The 22,913-nt window shown below is 39.4% G+C and overlaps 1 protein-coding gene across 3 annotated transcripts in view; it reads left to right on the top strand.

Moving 5' to 3' along the window:
- CDK19 (cyclin dependent kinase 19) overlaps window positions 1-22,913 on the top strand; it is a 132,998-nt gene that overhangs the window by 9,777 nt on the left and 100,308 nt on the right. For 2 of the 3 annotated variants that reach the window (XM_037391223.1, XM_037391222.1), the window contains exon 2: window positions 10,937-11,012. The exons of the other annotated variant lie outside the window; for it this stretch is intronic. In XM_037391223.1, the coding sequence (XP_037247120.1) occupies window positions 10,937-11,012 (76 nt within the window). The remainder of the gene's footprint in view (window positions 1-10,936; window positions 11,013-22,913) is intronic. 3 annotated transcript variants of the gene reach the window in all.

The following is a 22,913-nucleotide window of genomic DNA, read 5'->3' as shown; positions in this document are numbered from 1 at the left end:
ATAACCAGTTGTTCCTTTGCCCAGTTCTGTCATGCTCCAAATGACAAATAGGTAGACAAATTACCAAATTTAATTTGACCTTCAGTTCAGGACAACCAAAAGACCATTACAAGATAAATGACATTTATTCTGCCTTTAACGTGACTTCAGTGGTGGGGAAAAAATGTCAGTGTAAAACTGTGTCAAAGTGGTGCTCTTAAGCTGTAGAAAAAACATGGGAGAAACCTGTTCTGACTACGGGACATGCAATTTTGAAGCTCAAAGGAGGCAGAACATGGCTTATGTTCCTCAGGAACAGGTATGACAATTGCTGACTAAAGACCTTGTTTGTTGTTGGGAAGTGGTAAGACTGTCTCAGTGGCTGGAATAAAATCACCTGTAACTTTGAAATCCAAATCACCTGACATCAAAGTGAGGGAAAAAATGGAGATGCTCCATAACCAATTAAGATATTTTTCCATTTTATACTGAATTAAATTAAACCTCGTGGTGACTTCATAGAATTTCATTCTGGTCCTTATACTTTCTTGTGAGGGTGTTTTTTCAACTCCACAACACTCCAGCTGTAGCAAACGTGCTCTGTCTCACTCTGCCCATGCAGAATGTTGGATCTTGCTTCTTAACTTGCAGTTTGGGTGGCAGCTTTTGTACCTAAAGGCTGGTTTACTAGGAATTACATCCATGTTGTGTTAATAAGCTTTCATGGAGGTCTGCTTGTGACAATCAAAGATTTCATACTAGATAATTTGAGTTGGGAAGTCTGAAGGAACAGAAGAACAGAAATTGTGTGACAGGTTTCTGATAAATCTGGGCTTTCTGTATGCTTTAAAGAAAGCATTTGGTTGTGTCATGAGCTGGAAAAGGCAACCCGAGTAACTGTGGGTTTTAGGCCATTGTCCTTCTGATAGGTCTTTACATTGAGTCAGTATTTTTTTTTTTTTTTCTGTAGGTGGACCTAATGCATTCTAGTGATGTAGAAAAAAAATCTGCATTCAGTGTTTCAAATAGGTTTTCGCCAAAAAGACCCAAAATAAATACAGGCTTCCTCATATTTAGTGGTTTAACAGTAATTTCCCACCTATCAAAGTTGCAGTATTTAGCCACATTTATAACACTACAGAGAAAGAAGTGATGCACGTTAAGCTGGATTGTGTATTTACAATATGTTTTTATACTAAGGCTTTAGGACCTACGTTTAAAAAGTTACTGAAGCCTGACAGCTAATGTTAGTGACATTTATCGTTAGGCACAAACATTCTTCTTATAAATGATTTTATGAAATAAGCGGCAGATTCTCTTTTGGCATAGTCTAAAGGACCCTGTGTCTGTGGCCTTGGTACATAATTGAGTGATAAATAAAAGCATGTTTCCTCTTTGTTTCAGAGGTGTTTTTCTCTTTGGTGCTGCTGCTTTTCCTTATGTTAAGGTAACAAATCCCCACATGCAGTATCCTTTCTGGAAGGGAGGTATTTCCTAAATCTATTAATTATCTGTAATCAAGCCTGTCTATAAAGTAATAAGATCAGGTACAGCTCTGTCCCCTGCTTTACTATAGCAAATGCTGGAAGAAATTACTTGGAACAGTAGAATAATTTTACAGCTTTTAAGATTTAATGTGAACACTTCAGGTTTTACCTTTGTAAACAGGCTGTTAAGTTTGCTTATGCCAATCTGTTATAAAATAAACCTACTTGTATGAAATTCAGAGTTCTCAGTCAGTCAAGCTATTTTGGAGCCAGTGTAATTTTAGCAATGGCAACAACCCTGTAGCTGGTTGAGGTCTGTGTGAACCTTTATCAATAGGTTTGGAGTGAGCATGGCAGTGACTGAAGTTGTGCTCTCTTTCCTTACAAAACCAAAGATTTATTATTATAGCATAAAGGCTAAACTTTAACAAGATTAAGGTTAGTAAGATTCCCAGTGGTCTGTTATTAAAGAGGTCTTAAAAATCTGTCTGTGGTTGTGATTGTGAAATAGTCTGAAACTGTTATTAACAGTTAGAAGGTACCTGTGCTACAAAGATTTGCTTTTAATTTGCTGAATTAGAAACTACTGGAAAAAAAGGGAGAGGATGTAGTTATGTGTAGCGGTGCTGAAATAGTTCCAGTCTCCTTATGTTGATATTCAGATACCTCTACTCCACACTCTTAGTTAGTCTAGTGAGATTGTAGCTGGGTAAAGGAATTTTATTTTTTATAACAGAAAATCTTATCAGTGCTCAGGTTCACTGTTTAGTCTTTTTAATCAGCTGTCATCTCCTACATAAAGAACACATGACCTATGGTAGGTGAAGATTGGGGGATGGTTAATAAGTATTTAGCATCTTTTGTGAGACTATATGGAAGCACACAATGTAAGGGTGTTGTATTTAATGGCAAGTAGCTTAACATCCCTTTTCTTAACTTGCCTTGTTCTTTAACATGCACATTTCCTTCTGAGTTCATAGACTGGTTTACAGAGGAATAAACAAACAGAAGGGTAGCCATATCAACAGTGGTTTTTAGAGGTACAGCTAGAGATATTCTGTAGATAATACAACAAAATCTGCATATAGTTCAATTTCTAATAGGGTATGGTGATAACACTATTCATAATCTGATGCCAGTGGTGCTTTTAATATGGTCTTTTTTGTATGGTTGGAACATGCCAGATTTTCCAGCAGGCCAAGTTCTGTGTAACTGTTCTGCTGCATGTCTCTCATAATATATGTAATGAAGTCAGGTATTTTTAAAAAAAGGCTAACTGTTGTAATCAGTTGCCTTTGAATGTCTCTGCTAATTTATAAACATTTATAGTAGACTTAATTTTAGAATGCTAATTTCAACAAACAAAATAAAAAGTTCTTTTTTTGTGTTGGAAGGTGGTTTATTTGTTCTTTTTTTAAAAAAAACAACCAACCAAAAAAACCCAATAATCACTGGTTTAAAAAAACAGCAGATTATATTATGAGTCCTGAGTTAGCCTTCTTTTAGGCATGCGTTTATGCAATACCTGACATTGGCAAGTCTACAAAATCATCGGAAAATGGAGTAGGAAACTGTTTAGTGTACAGAAATTTGGTATTTAATTTTGAGAAGAGTAACATTTAAAATGACATGAATTTCTGCCTTTTATTTCTGTTGTGTTTATAGATTACAGAAAGGCTTCATGTATAGACTTCAAGTCTTGGAGGTAGCAGAAGAGAAAGCAAAGTTCTGCCTTCTGGTGTTACTGTATGTGCATGCGTATATGCTGAGGTACCTGCCATTGTCTGGGGCGTTTGGAGGGAGATCTACCAGAGTTTAGTGGGTACATCATCAGTCAGTGACACCAATGAGCTGTGTAGCATTCAGGACCCTTTTTGAAAATTGAGATTATAAGGACCTTGTGAAACAAAAGATTCAGAAATGCAGTGTAAAATGTAGCATATTGTTTCCATTGTGGAAAGCATTTTCCTTGTGTGTCCCTGGATCAGCCTTGGGAGATGCTCTTTTCTTTCTACCTCTTTTTATATTGCATAATAAAGACTGTCCTGTTTGGTGTACGTTTGTTGCCTTGCTGCCACTCCCCAAGTTTACTTTCAGATACTGTTCCAGATAAGATGCAAGCTCGGCTTTTTAAGATTTTTATAGTAGTTGCCTGCTGGGGGTGGGTGACTTCCCACCTTGCCACTGAGAGGAAGCCCGGGCCCTCAGGTTTGAGCAGATGAGGTGACGTACATGTCTCCTCTTTCTGTATGAGAAGTCCTTTCCTGTACCGTACACACATATGCTCTGCTTGCAACAGCACGAAGGTTCCCACCAAACCTCTGCATCAGCAGGCCAGTTAAGCAGACGTTATTGAAATGGTAAACTTTTCACCGTAGTGGAATGAGGTAAAAGTCTGCTGGTTTCATCCGTTCTCGCAGCCAGAGCCAGCCAAATGTAACTCATGTTGTAGTGAACTTGTCTGGGGCTGGGCTGTAAGAACAACCTGTGGCTGCTGTGAAGTTTTTTAGCAGAGCAGCAGACAGCTGCCCTTGGAGGTGAAGACAGATAAACCTTTTAAAGGACTTATGTGGTCATAGATTTCTTTTGAATTTCTGCTTACTGTCCTGTTTCACATTTTGAGTTTCTTATGTAGCTCTCAAAATGAACTAATATATATGCATTGAAATTCAGCATGTATACTGTTCTCTAGAAGTAAAATTAAGATCAACCTGTAGATTCCCAGCTTCTGAAATTTGTAGCTGGTTGCCATGTGAATGAAGAGGAGCTGGCTGAGCTGCTGACTGGATAAGGCTTGATATGGTTTGAGAATAATGATAAAAGAAAATTACTTTCCTAGTCTGTTGAAGAGCATGTACCCTAGTGACACCATGTGTGGATTTTTTTGATCATGTATTTCTCTTGGCTTAGTGGCTATTTTTCTGTGCATAAAAAAACACTAAAGTGTAAGAACTTACCATATTTTGGGAAGAATGAATTTTCCTGTCAATCATAGACACTTCTACTGGTACTATTACCTTTGTAAAGGGCTGTGGGAGTACTATGCCTGAAGGACATTGAGGTCTGTAGTGTTCCCAGGCTTTGTCCTACAAATACTTAAATGCGTTAGTGTCGCTTACAAGGGTGAGTTGTTGGGTTTTGTTAGGTTTTTCTGGCTAGATCTTTGAATGGTTTTTATGGTGCACTTCATTTGTTTAAGAAAATGTGCACTTATTTATTTTTACTTATGATATTGTGCACTTAAATTAAGAAAGTTGTTATTATTAGTATATACTGTAATGTTAATTTCTGTATTAACTGATGTGATAGTCACAGTTGTAGCTTCAGCATGACTGCAGTCTTTCAAGCCAGTTCCTTGATGTGGAAAATTAATTAATTCTGAAGTTGAGGTGTTTGTTAAATTATCTGTGAATTCAAGAGGGACCATCATTAAAAGTTTTAAAATTTGAATGATAGGGATGAAACAATAGTTTGAACCATGCACTACTTTCAAATCCTCTTATTTTTCTTACCATGTTGGGCAAGTTGTTTCTAGTTTTCCATTGTCTTGTTTGTAAAGTAGTTTCTTATATGATGGGAGCACTCTGAAGTACAATTGCAACAGTTAAGACAGTTTAACTCCTTTGAAATTTTTTAATTATTCTAAGTCTTCTGAACTTCATCCTTCCAAAGTGAATTTGATACTTTGTTCTTTTTCAAAGCATTTGGAAATGGAAACTGAAAGTGTTACCCAGAAGCAGTGGTAATCATATTTTCATTTTCTTCGTTGAATACTGCAGGTTGAACATAAGCCAGCTGAGTAAAAGTTTTTGGAGCCAGAGGACAGAATTTTCCTTTGCTCTGTACAAATTAAAATGTTAACATTAACTTTAAGGATTGCAGAATGAGATATTTATTGGTGAGGGAGAAAAGCTTGGTCTCGAAGACCAAGTTACAGCCTTATACTGCTATGGATTTTTGTAAGAGGGATGTTCTCAATTATTGCTGGTAGGTGTGAGGACCCTTGCATTTGGATTGCTGTCTATGGCAGGCAATCTGAAATACAGTCAGGATGTTTTCAGGATGGGGGTACCTCATATCAGCAGTGTCTTTTTTTGTAAAAAATCAATAACTCTTAAAATAGCATGAATAGTAACACTTCTGGAACTAGAAACAATGTTGATTTTAATCTTTACCCCTAGTTTTGGATATGGGAACTTGAAGCATGGAAGAGCCTGGTGGTGGTGTGATGTGGTACTTGTTTTGTCAGGCAAATTATTCTGCATCAATTTTGAAAGAGCCTCTTAAGGAATAGAGTTTCCTTTTAGTTCTGTTTCACTGTTTTTCACTTGGATTCAGTGACCACATTAGCACTGTTAGCTTGGGGCGGCTGTTGAATAGAACCTGCTTGATTAAACCTTGATCTGTGCCACTTGCTCCCTGCCCTCTGACAGATTCACACACAGCAGGACCTTCAAGTTAGTTGGCCTGCTCCCAAGCTAATATTTCTGTGGATCAGATGAAAATGACGATGGATAAAGACCTTGCTTCTGCTTGGCTGTTGCTAGCATGGGTGCCTTTTGCCTCATACCAGAGCTGTGTAGTTTGTTGTTATTTACGTTTGGTTTTTAGACTTAATCATGCTTGCTCCACTCTCCAGTGAAAAATGTACTGATATAGGATCTGTCAGAAAAGGTTTTATGAAAGCTTCTCTACTGTATAATTTTGTACAAGTTCTCAAAATGTGTTCAGAGTTCACTAGAGTTTTTCTGTATCTTAAACACGAAATAGAAATACTTCCCCCTGCCTCAAGTGTTTCGTAAGAGCATAGGTCTTCAGGGAGTTGAACATTATAGTTACCTATCACACACACCATTTGACGTTATTTATTGAATTCTTACAAGTGGGGAAATAGCTAATAAAGTACCTTCTTTTTTTTTTTCTTTGGCCATTGAATACCATTTTATTAAGTAGGTAGAATTGTGTCTTTCATCAGATTGCATTGGCTGGCTTGGTATTGAAGTTTTTAAATACATGTCTGTCTTTCTCAAATTATCTTGAGATTACTATTAAATGGAAAATATTATTAGTTAAAATAATACTTGATGCAGATCTTTTGGAAAGTGCTTTAAACAGCTATTATGTTTGCATAATTAGAACAGTTAACTTTGGAAAAGTATTCATACAGACTTGCATATCTGCCAAAGCAAGTAAATGGTGTTTATGTATTTAAAGGAGGCTAGGTTTATGATTCCAAAGCTGTTGGTAAAAAAAAATTTATGTGAGATCTAGAATATGGTATATTTGGACGACTTAATCCTTGATGCCCATTTATTTTAGGTAGGCATTTTGTTATCCCCATTTTTGCTCATTGTTCATAAACCCAGTGTCCTAGAAGTATCTTGTTTGCAGCTCAGTAAGTCTGCCACCTTTTCCTGCAGGACAGATTATCTTAAGTTGTTGGATTGTTTAATTTGTTTTAAATCTTTCATAAGATTTTTCATTTGTATCTTAAAATCCTATGTAGAGTGGCTGGCTGTTAAGTGATGACAGACTCACAGTGGTAAGCAATGCTGTTGAAGGCAGTGTGTGCCAAATGGCTTGCCCGGTCTCTGCAGTGACCGTCAATCTGTGAAGGTCTGAGTGAATGCAATGCTAGTGGAACTAGTTCAGGGGTGGCTGTATCGGTGGGGTGGGGTGGCTGGTTAAGCAGACGTGCCAAAAGAAGGGCATACTGCAGTGCTATAGTGACTGCATTGTTTTGGGATTCAAGCTGATATGTGTGCGTGGGATTGTTCTGTACCACATAGTTTAACCATGACCACAGTTTAAAGGCCATGACCAATTTTAAATGTCCAGAGTTGGCTTTGGTTCTGAAGACCATATCATTATGTCTTTACAGTCTCAGTAAGTGATCTGAGTTACGGAGTTAATACTCTGCAGTTCAAGTAAATCTTCTACATTGATAGCAGAACCGTATATGAAAGGGGATGGGATTTATTATTTACTTTTTAAAATTCAGACTAGTTAATGAAATAAAAAACAATTCCTGTGAGACAAGGTGCAGATTTATTACCTGTAAAGTTACATGTTACATGGTTCTGCGTCTGCACCTTGAACCAAGTTGTTGTAAAGTACTAACTCATGAAAATAAAGGGCTTCTCAGTGAGTAGCAAAGAAGGAATCTGAGTTGCCATGTCAGTAGATCCTGGTGAATCCTTCTGCTTAGGAAGCAGTCACGTCCACTTCTGAAGTTACTTCTGAAAGCATACTTGGTGAACAGCTCTTACAAGCTGTTAATGTAGTATTTGGCCTAATTTTAGTAATGGTAACTTCTTTTGTCCTTGAAAAGTTTTAGGTGGTTCCCCTCAAGTACAGATTCAGAAGTTATACGTTAAAATACTGTGATATGAAGCTATTTATATGAGGTCCATCTGTCAGATCCATATTTCTGCAGTTCAGAGACAAGGATGTTGTACGGCACAATGCAAATGCTTTGCACAAGTCCAGGTAGATGACATCCTTGTCTCTAAAGTGGAGAGACATGGGTTTGATGGATGGACTGCTTGCTGGATAAGGAGTTGACTGGATAGTCATACTCAAAGAGTTGCAGTCAATAGCTCAATGTCCCAAGCAGAGACCAGTGATGAGTGATGTTCCTGAGGAGTCAATACTGGGACTGGTGCTGTTTAATATCTTTGTATGTAACATGGACAGTGGGATCGAGTGCGCCATCAGCAAGTTTGCTGTCAACACCAGGCTGTGTGGTGTGGTCAACACACTGGAGGGAAGGGATGCCATCCAGAGGGATCTTGACAAGCTTAGGGGGTGTGCCTGAGTGAACTTCATGAAGCTCAACAAGGCCAAGTGCAAGGTCCTGCATGTGGGTCAGAGCAATCCCAAGCACAGATACAGGCGGGGTGGAGAATGGATTGAGAGCAGCCCTGGGGAGAAGGACTTCGGGGTGTTGGTTAAAGAGAAGCTCAACGTGACCCAGCAATGTGTACTCGCAGCCCAGAAAGCCAACCGTATCCTGGGCTGTGCCAAAAGAAGTGTGGCCACCAGGTTGAGGGAGGTGATTCTTCCCCTCTACTCAGGTCTCCTGAGACCCCACCTGGAGCCCTGCATTCAGCTCTGGGGCCCCCAATGGAAGAAGGACAGGGATCTGTTGGGGCAACTCCAGAAGAGGGCCGTGAAGATGATCAGAGGGCTGGGGCACCTCTCCTGTGAAGACAGGCTGAGAGAGCTGGGGTTGTTCAGCCTGGAGAAGGGAAGGCTCCAGGGAGACCTTACTGCAGCCTCCCAGTATGTAAAGGGGGCCTGTAAGAAAGCTGGAGAATGACTTTTTACAAGGGCAGGTAGCGTTACGACAAGGGGCAATGGCTTTAAACTGAAAGAGGGCAGATTTAGATTAGATATTGGGAAGAAATTCTTTACTGTGATGGTGGTGAGGCACTGGAACAGGTTGCCCAGAGAAGGTGTGGATGCCCCATCCCTGGAAGTGTTCAAGGCCAGGCTGGATGGGGCTGTGAGCAACCTGGTCTAGTGGAAGGTGTCCCTGCCCATGGCAGATGATCTTTAAGGTCTCTTGGAACCCAAACCATTCTATGCTTTTATTTAATTTTAATTAGCATAGAGGAATAAAAGTTTGGTTTAGAAGAGGAGGATCCAATCCTGTTAGGTTTGTTTGTCATTTGTGTTGGTTGTTAGGATTTGCATTTAAGTATCTGAATGAGTGAATATTTTGGAGGTAGTTGCAGGCATTTTGTAAGGTGCTGTCCTTCCCATTTCTTCACCGAAAATCTGTGCAGAGTGAGAATGTATTTCTTTTTGGAAGTTCCAAAATCATTTAGGTCACCTCAAAATAACCCATTCCTTTAGTTTAAGCTGCAGAAGGATCTTCTGTTGCTCCAAACCTATCTGGAGCAAGAGGCCCTTCAAGCCTGTAGCCTTACACGCCTGGTCTTGCTTCCTTAGAAATCAGTGTTGCACAGTTTCCCAAACCCACTGAAACACCCTGATTGAAATAAAGTAGATTGTACTTCCATTACAACTGAATTTCTCTGATTTTTAATTTGGAAGGAATATCTATTCAAAGATTTCCAAAGATTTCATGTTAAGTGCTTGTTTGAGAGAGGAATAACAACTATTTCTGAGTAAGGTGCGGCACCAGAACTGAAGTTTCCCAGTTGGGACAGCTGCTGAGTGACTCGTACTTCAAAGGTGACAAGTCCTACTTTTTGCAGAACTTGCAGCAGACTGTGTTTTCATGTGTAGTCTGAATACGTCTGGAATTGTTCTTGTCATATTTTTACTTCAAAAAAATCTAGTACAAAATGGAATCCAAGCACTATGTTAACTAATATGCATTGTGGATTTAGCTGCTAATGAAAATTACTGAGAATAATGATCACCTAGTTACTTATACGTGTAGGCAGTTACAGTTTCTGGTTGATCTCATCTTCTCCCCACGTTCCTTCACTTAGGCACTTCTCCCATGAAATTCAAACATGGGGGTCTGGAGGAGCATGGGGAGGAGGCTGGGGTTGGGCAGGACACAGGCTTGGAGTTAAAAGCCAGAGAAGCTGAAATGAATTTAAGTTGTTTTTTCAAGGTAGCAAAATGCAGTGGTTTGGGACTGGAAGAAGGGGAAACTGACATCTACCAGAATGCCATAAGGGATTTGGACGGGAGCTTGTGGGTTCTTTAATCATAACTGATGAGTCTGCAGAAGTGCATCAGCACTGTGGGTATTGGTGCGTATCAACACCTATTGATGATAGCAGAATCCTGCAAAACCTTACCCTAGGCAGTAAGCTGGTTGTGTTATATTGCAAGGGCTTCAAAATACTACTTAATTTTCTTGTTTTGTTGGTCTTTCCTCTAAATCACTTCAAACTGTGATTATTTAAAAGGATAGCATTGTGTTTGGGCTGAACATTTTCATGTTTTCCGGTTTTGTACTTCAGAGCACCCAGTTTCATACGCTGTGTAGGGGTCTGTCAGTATCCAGCACTTAAATAAGAAGTAGGATTGGTTTAAAATAATGGTATTTCAGAAGTAAAAGTGGATTGACAGTGGCTCATAAGACCAAGTAAAAACTTTACAGTTTGTAGATATTTCTAGGAGAGTTTTCCAGGCACGGAATATGACACTGGCTTTTTCATAGTAGTAGACAGTATCCTGGAATTTCAGGAAAAGTGTCCTCCAAAAGTCTCTGTAGGCATATTTGCAGTTATCTATATGGTTTCAGAGAGAAATGGATATACATTAACGAAGTGTTTTTATGCGGGAGTTTTTGTTTGGAGTTTTTGAAGTCTGTGTTAGAAGAAAACTTGCTTCCGAATGTAATTTATGCATAAAACCAGATTGGCTTTTCAGCTTCTTGATCCAGACCAAATTAAAATAATCATCAAACTTGTTAGTGATTGGTGTAATATAAATCAGAGCTAAAAATAATCCTCTGTTTGTTTTTTTTTTTGTGTGTACAGAAAAGATGAAAAGGAGTATGCACTGAAGCAAATTGAAGGTACAGGGATATCCATGTCGGCCTGTAGAGAGATTGCAGTAAGTGTACATACATGAAAGTATTTTTACTGACACTATTGTTCAACAGATATTTTAATTTTTCTGAATTAAGTAATGTAAAGATCATCTAAATGTTTTCTTTAATGTATGCATTGTATGTATGCATGTAAGCATGAAAGTTATTCAGACATGACTTTTTCTTAAAATGCTTTCTAAATTTTTTTTTAAACTGGAAAGAGTTGTTCTTGCTAGATGATAGTAATGCCTCTTGCTGGTATAAATCTGTTTTATCTGCTTGTATGTGTTGAGAGGGAGATACCTTTTTAATGAAGATTTATTTTAAAAAGGGATGACCTGAAGGAAAAAAGTTCTGAAAGATTACAACTGCCATTTCAAGTCCACATGCTAATAATGTATTTTATTTCTAATATGGCAGACTAATGGTACCTTACTCTTTACCTGAGAACAATTTGTTCTCCTCATTCGTTTTGCTAAGTACAGAGAAATTTCATAGCAAAATAAAAACCAGCTTTAACTGTATTTTTTTAACATGTGTCTTAGGAGAAAAAATGGATTCAGAAGTTGCACGCTTTGAGCACAGTAATGCCCATCATTCCTTCAAAGCTAGTAAAAATTAGGTGTTTGTATATGAAGGTAGAATTTGATCTTTAATATTTATTTTATGACTGAAAATGTGCATTACTGTCAAAGTGCTGGATAGTGAGTAAAATTCTAAAAATTTCTTGTAATGCAAGAAATTCTTGCATTGCGGAGAAGAGCACTTGATTAAATATTTACCTTGTTTTAACGCTGTCACTATGCTGAGGGCTGTTGAAATGTATGTTAGGGTTGTGCCTAAAGCTTTTTACGATCTAAGAGTGTTGCATTGAAATACGGCATTTAAATGTGCAATTCAATGTGAGACATTAGAAACTCATGATACTCATGAACTGAGCAAACCACTGTACTGTGTTTAGTATAGTGCCCATGGTAATTCTGTACGAATAGACTTAGCAGATAAAACTACTGTCCCTTTTAAAGTGTTCGTCGCTGTAAGGTCAAGGTCAGCCATGGATTTGAGAGGTGGCTGTGTTGCTGTCAGTCCGCTTACACAGAGCCTACCCAGTGACCTTTTTGCTAATATTTCTGCCTTTGGAGGAAATAAGAAATCCTCTTTCAACATCAGTATTAGATTATATTCTTGTTACTATCAAGCTGGTTTTGACAGTGTTGTGTTTTTTTTTTTGTTTTGTTTTGTTTGTTTCTTGGATTCTTGTCCTTTGTCCGTCTTAAATTGTACTACCGTGGAGATAATGTGTGGAATAGTCTGAAGGGGATGTTTCTGTTGTCATGATAGCACTGTGGTATGGAGCTGGTTCTGTCATACCTGGACACAACAGTGTCCTTACACACCTTGAAAAAAGCAGAGTGTCAAATTATTTTTTTTTAACTCTGATGTATCACCATTTCAGTCTTGATGTTTAAAAAAAAAATTTTAAACTTTTTTATTGACTTAGCTTTGTGCAAAGCTCACTACAGTCTCCTTTCAATGGTTCTTCCTGTAATTCTTCCTTGAATGATATTTTGCTCTTCTTTAGACTGTGTTGTAAAACTCTATAACCTGAGATAATGTAGTAAATCACTGTTTGCATCAGTGAAATTCAGGTTGGTCAAATATTAGAAATATGAAAAAGGTGAAGGTGAAACAGTTGAAAGAGAAATACCAATTTCTTGTCATTCAGAAACAAGCAGAATCAAGCTCATTTTCTATAAAGAGAAGCAGAATTATGATTAATGTAGTTAATCTTGTATTTAAAGGCTTAGAGAGGTAACAAAGAGGGTAAAGTTTACTGCTTAAATAAAGATTATCAGCCTGGAAAGAGGCCATGTTAAAATGTCATTAATAGTTCTTTTGACGTTTAAACTCCACTCTACAGCCACCACCCCCATTCCACCCCCCAACACCAAAAAAAAAAACCCCAAACCCCACTCATATTCTGTGGAAGCTGAGAAAATGAAAGAAGTGCCAGTGTATGTAGTTCTGTGTGTTGAGAATATTCTAATAATTCTATAACCTGAAGACGCTTGACAATGAGCTCAAGAAATATATTGCTGAACTAAAAGACACTCAGTTTTGCAGTCCAAGACCATTTTGTGTGCAGTATTGCTGAGACACTTAGAATAAGATACACTGGCTAACTTTCCCTAAGTGGAAAGGCAGATGATGCCTCTCTTCTGACATTACAGATCAAGCTGGTCTGTCTTTGCTTGGGACTTTGGAAAAGATAAAGCCTCTTTTACCATTCTTAATATGAGCTCCTCCTGGAAGAAGGCTTACGTCGGTGAAAATACCATATAGGCAGTGATTCCTGGGGTAGTGATGATTACTTTCTTTCAGCTGTAGGGTGATGCCTGCTGAAGGAATCCATATTTCAGCCGATTCTGTTGTATTGAATACAAAAGTACTAGAGGGGATTCTTATATGTTAAAGACAGGGTGGAGGGAAGAAGGCTGCTGGAGAGAAGAATTTCTTCCCTGTAACTCAAGACTATGCTGAAGATAAAAGAAATGCCAACTATTTCTGTGTTCTTGTTACAAGGCAGATGATTGCTTGGCTTAAGCAACAGCATTTTTTAAGAGTAGAGCTGTAAATTATGAATGAGAGTTATGAAATACAGAGTTTTCATTTTTACATTATTATTTAGTTAACAAACCTCTCAGCTCAAGACTTGTATTGCCTTATTTTGGAACCAGTGATGGATGAAATATTTTCCTTACTGCTTGAACATCAGGGTGGATTTTGGAGAAAAACTTAATTCAGAGAAAAGAAAAATATAAGCCTTTTCTTAATCGGTGCCATGGACTGGCTAATTCAAAAATATCTGGATATGTTGCCTGTCCCTCAGTGTGGCAGAACTTCAGGGCAATTGTTTGTGATAGGTAAGGTTTGCTAACAGTGTAAGAAAAGTAGTCTCGCTGTATTAATAAAAGGAGAGCAGGAGAAAGCAGTAAAATGTCTCAGCTTGAATTTTGGTGTTTTTTTTTTTGTTCTGAGAAAGAAATACATTTGGGGACTGATTTGGACAGTGGATTTTGGGCTTATGCTGCTAGACTGCAAACTGTTTACAGCTATCTCCATTGGAGCTTATTTTAGTGGCTAAGTCACTTGGTTGTCTGTTGCTTTTTGCACGAGGAATTGCAGAAACCAAAGGCTGAATGGTAGTAGAGGTTAATCTGAATATCCTCAGAAAAACTGCAGTCTTGAACAAATTGGGGAGCTACAATATGATTACTGTTACTGGCTTATTTAGCTGACATAGTGGAGTCTAGGATCTTGAGTGAAGGGAGCATGTCAGAACTCTGGTCTTTAGGAGAGCAGACTTCAACATCTTCAGATATCTGCTTGGAAGAATCCTATAAGATAAAGCCCTGGGGAGAAGAGGGATCCAGGAGAGCTTGTTGATAGTCAAGGATCACCTTGTCCAAGGCCAAGGAAGTTCCATCCCAACAAGGAGGAAAGCAAGCAAGGGCACCAGGATACGTGCATGGATGAGCAAGGAGTTCCCTATTGAACCCAGACATAACAACATATGAGGTGGAAATAGGAATTGGTAATGCAAGAGAGGTATAGAGTTGCTGTTTGATCTTGCAAGGATGGGCGTTAGGAAAGCCAAGGCTGAGCTGGAGTTGAGTCTGGCAAGGGACCTGAAGGGCAACAAGAAAGGATTCTACAAGTACATAAACAGAAAAAGTAAGACTAAAGAAAATGTGAGCCTGCTGCTGGATGGGAACAAATGATACGGAAAAGGCAGAGGTACTTGGGTAAGACCAACCTTCAGGAATCTCGTGCTTCTGAGACCAGAGGGAAAGTCAAGCAAGGAAGACTTACCTTTGGTGAGAAGGACCAAATTAGGGAGCACTCCAACTGGACATATGTAAGTCTGTGACTTCTGATGGGTTGCCCCAGAAATGCTGAGGGAGCCGCTTGTATGTCATTGAGACCACTCTCAATTATCTTTGAAAGATCATGGTGATTGGAAGAGGTTCCTGAGGAACGGAAGAGAGAAAATGCTACTCCTGTTTCCAGGAAGGAGGATCCAGGGGGATTACAGGTTGGTCAGCCACACCTCAGTCGCTTGGAAAGGTGATGAAGAAAATCCTCCTGGAAACATTTCGAAACACTTGAAGGACAGGAAGGTGATTGGGAGTAGTCAGTATGGATTTGTAAAGGAGAAATCATCCTTAACCAACCTGGTAGCCTTCTATGATGAGATGACTGGCTTGAGGAATGAGTAAGCTTTTAATGCTTTCTCCAGTAATATTCTCACAGACAAGCTAACAAATTGCAGGTTAGATAAGTGGAAAGTGAGGTGGATTGAAAACCAGCTGAACAGCTGGGCCCAGAGGATTGTGGTCAGTGGTGCGCAGTCCAGTTAGAGACAAGTCACTAGTGGTGTACCCCAGAGGCTGATAGTGGGGCTGATACTGTCCAGCATCTTCACTGATGAACTGGATGCTGTGGCAGAGCCCATCCTCAACAAGTTTGCAGTCGATACAAAACTGTGAGACATGGCCAATACACCAGATGGTTGTGCTGCCATGGAGAGAGGCCTCAGCAGGCTGGAGAAATGGGCATAGAGGAGTCTTGTGAAGTTCACCAAAGGGAAATGCCAAGTCCTGTATCTGGGATGGAATAACTCCAAGTACCAGTACCTGCTGGGAGCTGACTGGCTGGAAGGAAGCTCTGCAGAGAAAGCCCTGGGGGCCCTTGTGGACAGCAAGTTGACTGAGCCAGCAATGCACCCTCAGAGCAAAGACAGTCAACAGCATCCTGGGCTGTGTTAGGCAGAGCACTGCCAGCAAGTCAAGGGGGATGGTCCTTCCCCTCTAACTTGGTACTGGTGGGGCCATACCTGGAGCGTTGGGTCAAGTCCTGGGCTCCTCAGTACTTGAAGGAGAACAGAGCAATTGGAGTGAGCCCAGCGCAGTGCCACAGAGATGATGGACTGGAGCATTTGACATATGAGGAGAGGCTAAGAGAGCTGGGACCGTATAGCCTAGAGAAGAGAAAGGCTTGGGGGATCTTATTAAGGTATGTAAATACCTGATGGGAGAGAATGAAGATGTGGGAACCAGACTCTTCTCGGTGGTGCCCAGTGACAAGCAAAAGGCGATGGGCATGTGTTGGAATACATGAAATTCCATCTAAGTATGAAAAGATGCTTCTTCCTGTGAGGGTGACTGAGTGCTGGAACAGATTACCCAGAGCGGTTGTGAAGTCTCCATCTGTGGAGATGCTCAGAGCTTGACTGGATGCAGTCACGGGCAGGTTGCTCTACCTGGACTGTGCTTGAGGAGGGAGGCTGGGCTAGATCTCAAGAGGTCCCTTCCAACTGGAAAGATTCTGTGATTCTGTAAAACAATCTTTTAGTATTTCTGTGCATTTAGTAGGAATAGAACCATGCTCTTCAGGTGTATTTCTAGTAAGAAGATAAACATTTTGTACTAACAAAATAGTATTCTATACTACTTGGCAGTGAAGTACAATCAAGAAACATTGGCTTGCTACGTTCCAGTAAAAGCTGCAAGTCCCTCTTGTATCCTGTGTTGCTCTTCTGAGGTTCCTGACTGGTTGCTGAAATTAGGTATCTTATGCGAGGTTCTTGGAAAATTTTTGAAGGGTCCAAACTTTATTCCCAAATTCTTTCTTTAGGTCTGTTTTTCACCAAAACACACGTTTAATTTAGTACTTATAACAGTTCCCTGGTATGAGTTGCACATCTTTTCAAAAAGTCCAATAATAAATGAAAAGTAAGTGCAGTTTTCCTCTGAAAAAGTGTTTTTGATGTATTCTGGCTTTTCTCTCACTGAGACAGTTCCATGTGAGTATATTAAGTATAGTAGTAAAAATGTCCTGGAAACCAATGAAGTATTTGTAACAGTCACTTGTACTGCAGAGAATAGTCTTGCTCTGAAATTATTCTTAACCCAGAAGAGGATAGTTTTAAGAAAGTCTTTTTATAAGATCACTTTTTTCTCCTAAAGCATAGATTGCAGGCAAGGATGACTACTACCAAAGGTTTCATGTGAATCAGTAGCTTGTTAGATCTTAGGGGCTCCTCTGTCAACTCCTGGTCCTTTCCAGCTTTTCTCCCCACCCCAAACACTGAGAACTTTCCTTCTTCCAAGGATAAATTACCAACTCTAGCCATCTTCTCTGTAAATGGTGGTCTTAATTCTAAACTTCATTGGATTTTTCTGTCAGGGTTTGTTTTTATAGCTCAGTAGCCTTTTTTCTGTGGGGAAAAATAATTAGACTAGGCCGTTACAGATTATTTAAATGGGAGAAGTAATGCTGCAAACCAACAGCATTTCTGTCCTAGCCTTGCTTAAGAGTGCCCTCAATTGCTGCAGTTTTGCCCTCTGTGAATGTTGGGTCTGGGACGCGTAAGGGTTTTAGTTGCTACACCCTGTGCCTGTGTGTGCTAGTTGTTAGTGAAGCTGCTAGAGGCTGCTCCTTCTGGGAGACCCTGGAACATTGCCAGCACACTGTGGGACACTAGTGGGAACATTAGTTGTCCTTTGTGTTCATACTTGCATTTATGGGTACAGGCTAAAATAATTCAGACTGTAATGTTAAATGAGTTACTGAAAGCTCGTTCAAACAATTTGGCATGCACAAATTACTTTCAAGCCTTTTGCCTATTGATGCAATGTATGCTACGAAGTGCTAGGGGGTACCAGTATTTTGGCATCCTCAGTTTCTGAGGGTGGGCAAAGTTTTAGAAGCCTTACAGGTTAAACGATAGGGTTTTGTAACCTTTTTGTACTTGTCAGCTCTCTTGAGCCAAGGCTCTGCCTTGCTGTATTTCTGTTCTTTTCCACCTCCCTGCTGTCTGTGGCCTTCCTGTGTGAGTAGGCAGCCTCTCCCTCCTCTTGGCGTTGGGGGTCTGTGGGGGTGTGGTGCTGTAGCTGAGCCAGGGAGGTCCAGCTAGACTTACTGTTCCCATCTTGAAGCACTTTGTGCCTTTGCTCTGTGTTTCTCAGCAGTGCTGCTGGCAGCATGGCACAGGGACACTCCAGGGGACGTGTCGTGCCTTGCTGGGTTGAGCTAGTAAAGCTTATTTGCTTTCAGTTCTGTCAGGTGCTGCATGTCGCTTACAAGCTGCTCTTACCTCCCTGGTTGGAAACTTAGTCAAATGAACTAAATGTGAAGCTACTTAATTTGAGACTCTGGACTGGGCTGGCCTTGACCTGTTTGATGTGTGTCTGCATCTCTTGGGAATGCAGAAAAGATCAGCTGTACAGGAATAATATCTTTTCAGTATTAATAAAACACTTTGAAGATTTGTAATGCCATTGGCTCTCTTCAAATACAGCTACATAGAATTTCATAATAAGTACAAGTCCTCTGCTTTGGCTGTGTTGACCTTTTCTGTGGCTTTGACTATCACAGCAGCTTGCAGTATTTACTGTTATGTAGAAAAATAGGTCTCTAACCTTGGTCCCTGGCTTTGTTTAAGGCAAGGTTAGGTGAAAAAAGGCCTTAAAAAAGCTTGTGTCCCCAAGTACATTTGCTGTAGGAGATTCCTTTTGAATGTCAGAACTTCTTTTTCCTTGCCAAGATAAATATATAGAATATTTGGCAATGTAAAATCTTCCCATAAATTCTCTACTACCTAATTAGAAAAGATTGTTAGATTTGTTTGTGGAAACTTTGAAACTCCACTCCCTCTTTCAATAGCTGGAGGTAGTGAAAGTTTGAAAAAATATTTTGAAAGGATTTTTATTTAAGAGTTAAGGCATGTGTTGGCTAGAAGCGTCTGTGCATTATGATTTTGTAAGTATGAATCAGCTGGAAGGAGGTTTTCGCTTCGGCTGCATGAAAACTCATGTTTTGCATGCCATAGGAAGAATAAGAGTTCTCTCTGTTACATGGCCTAATCTTGTATAATCTCTGTAATGTAAATAGTTTTTGTGTAAGGCAGTACTTAAATTCCTGCTTTGGTTATTCTTCAGAAGGGTTCTGTGGACATTTTTTTGTCTTTTTATTTTATTGCATCTGAAAGAACAATTAACTTCACTAAATAAAAAAGTACACAGGTAGTAAATCTGTAAAATAAAAAAGATTTTTGTTTCAGTCAGTTAAGGTGACTTTTTTTTATTGGCTCATAAATGCACTGTAACATTTATGAAAATAAGTTTTGCAGCTTGGAGTATAATGTTTTTGTTAAGTAATAGTAACAGAAACAGAGCATCATCTGAAGCAGCTGGTCAGCCCCATTGTCTGACTACATCCACCTCATTCAGCAGTTTAACAACAAAAAAGAGCATGCAGAGGAGAAGGGAAAAGGGAAACTGTTTTTAGTGCACCGTTGGTTTCTAAATACAAAATTTGAAAGTTTTCTCTTTTCATACAGCATTTACTTTGCTGTTCTTGAAGTTGTGTCTCTGCTGAAAGCAGGACAGCAATATCAACAAATCTATGGCAAGTATGTTAAAAAAAAAAAGCTTTAACCCTATTCTAACACACTGTGAGCCAGAGAAGCTTCTTTACACATTTGGTACTTGACATCACTTAGGATATAATCCAAATTTCCAGTGCAGCTGACTAGGAAAAATGAATGTTCAGTGCTTTTCAGGCTCACTTGTTTCCACTTTTAATTTGCTGTTCACTTCAGAACCTGAATATTCTCAGAGCACATATGCAAAACCAACGGATGGTGCCTTCAACAGAAATGAACAAAAAAGGAAAGCCAAGCCTCTTCAGGTTGAGCTGTAGGCAGCAATGCACTGAAAGCAAATAGCTACTTTATCACTCGGATAAGGAAGAACAGAATTGCAGATAATACAGGAAAGACATTTTTAAATACTTATTTGCCAAACTTAAATACTCCCTGCAAGACTGCGTGTGTGCACACATGAAGACACATATTTTAAAGCTTCAGGTGGAATGTTTGGTGAATTTTAGGTTCTTTTCTGAATCCATCATAAACCTTTCTTTTTCTCTTCTGTTTCTCATTCTCTCTTTCCCATTATGTGTTTTCCTTATGTTCCTCCATTTGTACTTTCCCTGTAGTCCAGTGAAATTAGTTTATACATGTTTTCAGTTTATTCTGTGTGGAGGTGTTTGAATGTTTGTTGTTGAATTGTTTGAATGGTATATTGACTTCGTGTAACTCTAGAACATGCCCTTCTCTAATTTAACAATATATGTGACTGGTTTTGATGCCTCAGACTGAGGTGATGCCATGGGTTTTCAGATGATGGATTCTTTTTAAGTTGGGACTTCCACTGTTACTAAATTGGCCACTTCATTCAGCAAGTGTCTCACATTTTCTTGTGCATCCTTTCACAACTAATGTAGTAGCAGAAGCTCTTGTTGTTGCCCTCGATATTCCTTGCAAATGTCAATTCGAGATGAGCTTCAGCGTTCCTGACACCATCCCTACATGCCTGGGCAGTGTTTCTAAACTCCTCCTACGTAGCCTGTCCCTGTTTGCACCGCTCTGTATACTACCCATCTTGCATCGGAGCTCTGACAATCTGCTTAACTGAACTGGTCTCCCGATACTTGTATTTTTTAGTAGACCTGCCAGCTTTCTTGAACTCCTTTGCCCTTCAGAGCTGCTTCCCATAGCTGCCTGCCGGTCCTTTCAATAAGCTGAAATCTGTTCTGAAGCTCTGGGTCTGTGCTCTGCTACTTGCCTTCTTCACTTCACTCAGGATCTTGAACTGTACTAGTAGATGGTTGCTACAGCCAAAGCTGCCTTTGGTTGTCACATCTCCAGCTGGTTCTTCATTGTTGGAAAACAGCTGTGTGCCACCATTGTTGGCCCATCCAGTATGTGTATCAAGAAGTTGTCCCTGATATCCTCCAAAAATTATCTGGGTTGCTGCTGCCCTGCTGTCTGCCCTTCCAGTGGATATCAGGGAGGTTAAGGTCTCCGGTAAGAACAAGGGTTTGTAGTTCAGGAGTCTTTGAGTTGTAGAGAAGACTTCATCCAATTCCCCATCCTGATCAGGTGGTTCTCTGATGTACTCCCAACACAGTGTCATCCTTACTGGTCTTTGTGCTGATCCAGACCTGCAAGCTGTCTGATGCTTCTCTGTGCCCATGGGGTCTGTGAGGCAGAAATAAAACGTTACTAATAGTGCCTAAACTGGATGAATTAATACAGAACAGAGGTGGCTGGATTGAAAATGGAATAACAGTGGAAAAGTCCTTAAGGCTTGATCAAATGCTAATTAAAAAGTTCCTTTTTTTCAATACATTGTATGGCATTGGTTTTAGCCTGTGTATGGCAAAGTGGATAGTGGTTTTAGTCTACAGTCATATTTTACTCTGCAGGCTTTTATATGTAAGTTGTAGTTAGCTTTGTTACTGAAGGCAAAATGTTGTGTTACCTTCTACTAAAGCTTTATTCACCTCATTGAGTTTCATTATGTTAAAAATTTCAGTGTGGTGTTTGTTTCCTTGTGAACCTCTGTGTATATTTCTGTGGTAAGCTGAAAAATAGCTTTGTTTAAATACAGCATTCTGCTGAGTTTGAGATTTGACTCGTGTTTATGATGACTTGGTACATTATTGTATGGGGTTTTTGAGAGACAGGGAGGTTTTCCTGTTTCCAAACTGTAGTTAACAGTACAGTAGTCAATAAATGGATAGCCTGGGTGTCTTGAATTCTGTGATGCATCTTGTCGACAGGTTTACAGTGTGAAGTTGTAAGTGTGTAGAATTTGCCTAGTTTGCATTTTCATAAGAAAGGTGGTTCTCTGGTCCATTTGGCCATCTGACTGGCAAAATAGTTCTGCCTTGTAGAAAGAGCGTCATACTCATACTTCCTATCTCATTAGTAGTGTCAGGATGCTTACCCAAACCTGCTTGTTGCCTGTATGTAGCACATGTACTAAATTGGGGGTATACATAGAATATCAATAGACTTGACCTTGAGCTCTTTCATATGCAGCCACCTAAGAATACTGGAGTTAAGGTAGTCTGGACCGCCTATACTATTGGAAAAAGTAATAACTTTTTTGAAGATGTGAACAGAATACTGAAAGAAGCTATCAGTAGAATAATTTTGATTGTAGACAGTTATGAAATACGAGATCTGCTGCCAGTTCTTGAAGACATTTGTGGGAGCCTCTGCCTTTTTTTTTTTCTGTGCCAACGAGCTTATCCTGTCCCACGGCCCTATGGAGTCTGTTTCTCAACTCTCAGTATCTTTCTGTATTTTCACTTGCTTACCTCAGTTGCCTTTTGTACGATTTACCTTGCTTTCTTCTCTCTTTATTTCTGGATGCCTTTAATATTTACAAGCAATACAATGGCTTCCTGTCCACTAGGTCTGTCTTGGATCCGTTTTGGTTTGATTTCTTTAAGCTTCTGCTCTAAAAAAGTTATTACTGTTATTTATGTTCTGTTTCTGACCAAACTCCAAGGTTTGCTCAGTACCCTCATCTGCCTTAGTATCTTTATACTTTGGAATAATTCCTTATTTCTTGACATGTTATTTTTGTTATGTATTGGTGATTTTTTTTCTTGCCTAGGTTTTATCTAGTCTGTTTTAGGTTTGTGAGTATGGGTGATCCTTGCAGCTTTACATTCTGTCTCTAAGCATTTATTATACTTGTGGCCTAAAAAATAATTTACCGCTACTAAATTGCCTTTTGTGCTGTTCCACATCTGAAATTCACCAATTTGCTTGAAGCTTTGAAGTCTAAATAAGGAATTTTATTGTGATTTTAAGTTTTAATCATTTTCAGCTATCTCCATTGTTCAGATTTTAAGTCTGAGCCCAGATGGATTATTTTATTTTTCCTTCTTCTGGGCATCTCAAATCAAGACTATTTTCAAGCTCTTATTTTCTTTCTTCAGTACTTCCAGAACTCATGGGTTTTTTTCAACACGGATGGGCCTGAAAAACACATCTATAT

This window comes from Falco rusticolus, chromosome 6 (assembly GCF_015220075.1).
Source record: "Falco rusticolus isolate bFalRus1 chromosome 6, bFalRus1.pri, whole genome shotgun sequence".
Classification (NCBI taxonomy): domain Eukaryota; kingdom Metazoa; phylum Chordata; class Aves; order Falconiformes; family Falconidae; genus Falco; species Falco rusticolus.
This window is presented reverse-complemented; position numbering and strand designations above follow the sequence as displayed.